Below are 6,641 nucleotides of genomic sequence, written 5' to 3' on the forward strand. Positions count from 1 at the left end.
GGACGGCATCCTCGCTCTTTGCTTTTTCCACTTTTCTTAAGTCGGATGTCCTGTTCCTTATGCAAGGCGGCATGGCACGTATTAAACAGACGACCAATGTAGGTGCATGGGCAGCACCCCGAGAGAGGGACAGCAGGATTCCCTTTTCGAACCCGTCCCATGGAAATGGGGGAGGAGTTAGTTCCTCACATCATTCAGGAGACGGGGGCTCCAGGGCAGATCGTTCTTCAAAGAGAAGAGAGAGTGTGGCTTGCCGTCCTCGTATCCCACGTGAGGATTTCGAAGATGACTCTTCCAGCTCTTCGGACGAGGAGTTTGCCAAAAATCTTCCTCCCATGGTTCGTGGAAAAGAGGATGTGGACTTATTTCCTTCTGACATCCTCCCAAGCAGGAAATGGTTGAGGTACCTAAAGGAGAAAGGACGTGACTTTGAGCGTTTCTTGCTCTTGCCTCGTGGTTTTAGTTTTAAGTGTCCTCGTCCTCATAGTACTGTAGACCGACTTTCTTTGGGAGAAGTTGCTGTCTATACGGCCGCCTTCCGATTGGGCCTTAGATTTCCCTTACACCCTTTTGTAATGGATGTTTTGGATGGTTTTGACATTGGCCTGGCCAAGCTGACCTCTAATTCTTGGGCGAATGCTTTTGGCTATATTGCCAAATGTGCGTTAAGTGACGTCACCCCCTCCTTTCCTTCTTTTGTTAGACTTGTAGATATCGCTCTTTCTTCTCGTTCTCCCCAGGGGTGGTTTACCTTGTATAGTCGGCGGGGTTATAAGACGGTAGTGGGTAAGTCTTCCAGCTGGGTATGGTGGAGGACCAAGTGGTCCATTATCCGAATGGAGGATCTTCCCCTCTCAGAGCGTCTTTCTCGCTGGAATTACCGACCTCGCTTCTTGTCCAAAACTGACGCCTATCCTCGCCTTCTTTCAAAGGAATAGAGGCTCGTAAAGCCTTTGTTTAAGGCCGAGATGTATCGGCTGTCTGCAAAGAGTCACGCGTGGGTGCCTAACAGTTGGCTTCCCCATGTGGGACAGTTCACCAACATGGTCTTTCTTGCGGCCGTTGGTCTCTGCCCTTATTTACATAGAGGTAGTATTGTGTTTAATTTGTTTTTCGTTAATAACCTTGTTTTTTTGTTCCTCGCTAATCCCCTTGGCTTGGGTAGATTCTGCTATGAGTCGTTTGTCCCCAGAAGACAAGGGATTGGTGGATATGCCTACCTGGTTATCCCAAGTGTATACAGATGACATCTTCAAAGCTGTGGAGGCAAAGAGGAAGGAATCCTCAAAGAAGGTTGATGAGGCAGCTTTTGGTGAGCTTCCCAAGGTACGTTTTATTCATTTGGACGCGTTTCTAGAATTTTTAAGGTTTTATGCCGGTCTTTGACCTCTTCGTCTTCAAGGGCCTACTCCATCGGTTACGGGGAAGGGTCCTGCCTCTTCGTCCGTAGCCCCTAAGCCCAAGCGGCCCTTCTTCAAGAAGCTGAGAAGTACTGATGCTGCGGCGACCCTCGGGTTAAAGCCGTCAGTAACTCCGGCTGGGGGAGTGGGAGCTTCTGTTCCGCAAGTGGAAGACCTTCCTCCTATACCAAAGGAGACGTCTCCCCTGGTGGCTGAGGAGGGTGGTTCAGTGGCCAAGGCGGCTACTGCCGAGGCGGCTGCTACTGAGGCGGCTGCTACTGCTGCGGCTGCAGATGTTGGCCGTGCTGCTACTTCATCGTCTAGGGAGAAGGTGAGCAGGGAGTCCAGGGACCCTTCTCCTGCTGGGGACGCGTCGATGCCCCCGCCTGCTTCGTCAACTGGTAAGCTCCGTAATACTTAGGACGACTTGTTAACTTGGCAACTCAAGCATTTTTATTGATGTTTGCATGTTGGCCCAGGTGATTTCTTCGAGCGGATGAGGCGGATTGAGGTAGTGCATATTCCTCCTTCTTGCGGTTTTAGCTCGGAGGAAAAGGACAAAATCCTTTCCATTGTCTACGCAGCTATTCCCAAGGAGTATGTGAACTCTCTGCCTGGGATTGACCAGGGGTACTTCGGAGCCATGCAGTCCCTTGTGCTTGACGTGAGCATTCTCTTAATTTTGTTTTCACAAACTCTTTTTAGTTCCTCCCCTAATGTTTTGGAGTGAATTAAGCATGTTCTGGTTCTTGACAGCTCTTTATCCGATGTGCCGAGGGTAGACGGTACTGCTTTGATATGCACCAAGATATGTTGAACCACAAGGACCAAATTGAGAATCATGAACACTACGCTGAGAAAATGGCAAGAACGATCAATGAGGACGCGGATGTGGCCATCAGGTCGGAGACGGCTGTTCTCAGAAAGGCTGAGGAAGATGCTCAGGATTATGAGAAGAAGCTGATGGAGCATGAGGAGAAGCTGACTGCTCTTAGGACCGGGTATGCTGCCGTCTCGGAGCGGGTTACCAACTTCTCTACCAAGGTGGACGCCTTAGAGAAGAAGCTCAAGGTCACCCAAGCTGAGATTGAAATCATTCGGGGAGAAGTTGCCAGTTCCTTCAAGCTTGGGGAGGAGGCCATTCTGGAGAGTGCTCGGCGGGCTTGGGACCAGGCGATGGACGGGAAAAACTTTTCCTGGTTTAGACGCCGGATCTCGTACCAGATGGCCTTTTTGGCCGCTCAGCGCCTTGGGCTTGATCCCCCCGAGTTTGTTAGTGATGGGGAGGATGAGGACGTGGAGGAAGAGGAGGTGAACTCCCTAGAAGATCAGGACGTCCAGGACGGTAGCTCGACGACCCCTCATCCTTAGGCCTTTATATTTTACTGCTGTTTTCTGTGGCGCCATGGGCGTTTGTAGTAACATTGATGCCTTCGGGCATTCTTTTATTTGGGTTTGTTGCGCCTTGTGCGCATGTATGAATGTTTTGTGCCTTCTGTGCACTTATGTTTTTATTCCATCTCAGTTTTATACTGACCCCTTTTTCTTTTAGGAACAAACTTTCTTGCCCAACTATGGACGGTTACCCCAGTGTTTTAGGTGATCAACCTAATTTGGGGCGCTAATCTAGGCCACTTCTCAGGCCGTCAACCGATTAGTCTTTTTGGGACACCATCAAAGGAGAGGGCGTCCATATTGAATGACTTCTTTGTTGAGTCATTCTTTGCATTTTTACGTCTTTATTCTAGGCCACTTCTCAGGTCGTCGATTAATTAGTCATTTGGGGTGCCTTCGAATTTGTATCAGTTGTTTGCGTTGTTACGTCTTTGAATTCTTTGTGCGATGTGTGGCTTGTTAGGCCATAGAGATAGTAAGAGCATCAGGGTTTTTAATAGGAGGATCATTATCATAGATTTAATAGTTACCTAAGCAGCAAAAGTAGATTGGCCGTTTTGTAGGTGCACATTACATGCCGTTTGGTTGGCTCTTACATAATTGTTAGGCCGTTTTGTAGGCTTATGTTACATAAAGTATTCTGACTAGTCTATTGAAATTCTATTCATCAACCACTTTTCTCTATCTTGACTGGGATACTTTCACTGGCTATTGGCGGTTCCTCTTCATACTTTCTCTTGCCTTTGATCCCGACCGGATCTTTCTTCCAAGCCGATGGGTTAAGAGTTGTGAGGTAGCAGTCTCTTGCTTGCTGTTGATCTCCATGTATAGTTTCGATTGCTCCGTCATCACACACATACTTCAGGAGCATGAGATGGGTGACGCCACTGCCTTAATCTTTTTCAAGGTGGGACGTCCCAAAATGACATTGTACGCCGTCAAGTCTTTGACGATTAGGAAGTCCACCCCCATTTTTCGTCCATCCTTACGTCCTCCAATTCGAACGGGAAAGTTGATGACGCCTACTGGATGTATGATGCTTCCTCCAAAGCCAATGATAGGGTAGTGGATGCTATCCATGGTCTTAGGGTCGTGCGCTAGGCGGCTCAGGCACTCCATGCTCATTATATCAGATGAACTTCCTGTATCTATCAAGATGCGCTTTACCCTCATGTTAGAGATTTTAATCTCGACCACGAGAGGGTCATCATGCGGGGTGGCTACACGTCCACTATCCAATTCACATATTTCTATCCGAGGGAATGGGTCCACTGGAAATTTCCCCGATAACATTACTTGACCTAGACGGCGCGCATAATCTTTCTGTCCCCTCATGGTGGGCCCCCCAGCAGCTGATCCTCCTGATATGACGGCTACAAATCCCATTTCAATGTGATTTCCTTCTATAGCTGAGACAATTGACTTGTTCTTCTTGTACTGATTTTTTCCCGTGCCGTGAGGGCTTCTTTGCAAGTAGTTCTTCAGGTGCCCCTTGGAGGCTAGGCCTTCCAGGGCTCTCTTCAGGCTTCTGCAATCCTTGGTGTCATGTCCTCTATCTTCGTGGAACTGGCAATACAGCTTAGGATCTAGACTCTCAGCAGGAGATTTCATGGGAAAGAGCCGTTCAAGGTCGAACCTTGTCCCGACGTCCACTAGGATTGTGAGAAGCTCTGTATTGTATATTCGAAATATTCCCTCTCTTGCGGACGTCCCCTCTTTTTCCCGGGAGAATTGGTATCATGTTCTTTCGAAAGAGCCCAAGTACCATTTACTCGTTTGACTTTCCTGTCTATTTTCTCTTTCTTCCCTGAGGAGTCGGTTGCTTCTCCAGCCTTTCCATCCTTGGACGCACTGCATATCTCTGTTGCATGAATAAAGGCTTCGGCCTCGTCCAAGACTCATCCATCGTCCGTACACTTTTCTTAACCAAGTCAAACTTGAATGATCCTTTCTTCAGTCATCTGATAAAATTATCGAAGGAGACGCCATCGGGCAGATCTGGGATTTGTCCTGCTTTGTAGACACCTACTTTTGTCCCCATTCCCGAAAGGGAAGGTTCGATGATGAGAACATAAATCTCCACTTGACAACGCATCTCCTATAAAATGACGAATCTCAATTCCCCTTTTCATTTCACCCGAAACCTGCTATTTATAGAAACCTGCCATTTATGGAAACCTGCTAAAAATAGTAACCGCCGTAATGGGTAGTTGTTAAAAGTGGCAAGTCATAAAAGATAGAAACCGGTCAGAATTAGGTGTTGCACTCCAACATAAATCCTAAATGAGATAGAAGTTGCGAGAGAATCCTATTCCTAATACGATTCGAAAATAAGAGTTACGTATTAAATTAAAACCCTAACGAGCCTAGAGTTCGTAACGGGCCCAGACGCATCCCGTCATAATATTAATACGCACTAAAAGACTCGATCAAGTCTCATACACTCCGGATTCTAAGAGTCCGAATCTGACAAAGAAACGGCCCAAACATCAATTTCAACGCCCAGCCCTGGGCGCTGAAATTGCCTGGATCCTATTTTCAATGCCGAAAGCTGGGCGCCGAAATCTTTGACGCCCAACCTTGGGCGCTGAAAATACCTGGGATGTGTTCTTTCCTAATTCCTCGTGGATTAGAGTTCTACAATTCTATCTTTCCACGAACTCTTTTCTATAAATATAGTCCCAAGTTCGACGTGAAACACAACACACAATTCATATTCTGAGTATTGACTCTAAACCCCTAAGCCTAAGCCTCACGCTGCGAAATTGATCACGCGTTCTGTCGCAATCGATCCAAAAATCGAACAGAACGTATCCTGTCCCGTAATTTGAGATTCGTTAAATAAAAGGAGAAATAGCAAAGTCAAAGTGGTTAGTTTTCTGAGAACCGTGACGCACCTCTCAAGGGTGCGTCGTAATGTGTCCCTTTTCCATGATTTAATTGCTTTCCTTGCCCTTTTATGAACTGTTAAACTAATTAAATCTAATTGTTCTATCACGCCTAATAAAGATATTTTTTGGGAAATTGGATTATCATGCTAGGTCCCTTAATACAATCTAAATCAGATAATCGCGCTTGATCTAGTATTATATGTTGCATATTGTTAAAATCAACTCAGATTAGTTTAATAGTTAACGCATGTCCCTTCAATTATTTATGCTGAGCTAGTAAGGATATCCTGCCTCTGGAGTTATCGAAGAGCGAGTACTCCTCTCGGTAGTTACAGTCCCCCGAACCCTCAATCTCTACCTTGCGGGTGTATGTTGAGAGATCCCCACACTAGGGATTATAAGGGAACCTATGGCCGTCGTGGTCAAACATAATTGCACTCCCTTTATGTCACGATAACCGGGTTTTGTCAGTTTTTCTCATTGTCGTTAAAAACTGAATGGCGACTCCTATATTACTAGTCAATTGGGTGTAAACTCACAGGAAATCCAATTACACTTGATTTGAGAAAAAGAAACGTCACACCCACGAGGGACGAGGTCACGCATTAGCCTCGTGCTTTTTACGACCCCCTCACAGTGGCGACTCCACTGGGGATAGTGAAGGAAATACTCGTGCTCGTAGGTAATCAAAATAGCCGAAGGGTGAAACGATCCTACCCCGCGTTTATTTCCCCATCAAGTTGGGACGACCTGAAAATCAGCATATTAATGTGAACGGGCAGAACCGCATAACGAATCTTGGCTCCCTTGGGATGTTTCATCTCAGGAGTTGGGACTAAGGATACCCATCGCCAACCGGGGGGTGCATACGCTTCGAATGTTGTCCACTCGGCACTTTCGCTAGTAGTACACCCGTCCCAAACCCAATCGCTCGCCCATTAGGTCCCTCTCATTG

General features: G+C 46.8%; 1 protein-coding gene across 1 annotated transcript; it reads right to left on the bottom strand.

The window, feature by feature from the left end:
• Positions 1-3,656: 3,656 nt before the first annotated feature.
• Positions 3,657-4,406, bottom strand: LOC110787695 (uncharacterized). The gene has a single exon (XM_021992337.2). The coding sequence runs from the start codon at positions 4,404-4,406 to the stop codon at positions 3,657-3,659; it is 750 nt and encodes a 249-aa protein (XP_021848029.2).
• Positions 4,407-6,641: the final 2,235 nt, after the last annotated feature.

Source organism: Spinacia oleracea, chromosome 6 (assembly GCF_020520425.1).
Source record: "Spinacia oleracea cultivar Varoflay chromosome 6, BTI_SOV_V1, whole genome shotgun sequence".
NCBI lineage: Eukaryota > Viridiplantae > Streptophyta > Magnoliopsida > Caryophyllales > Amaranthaceae > Spinacia > Spinacia oleracea.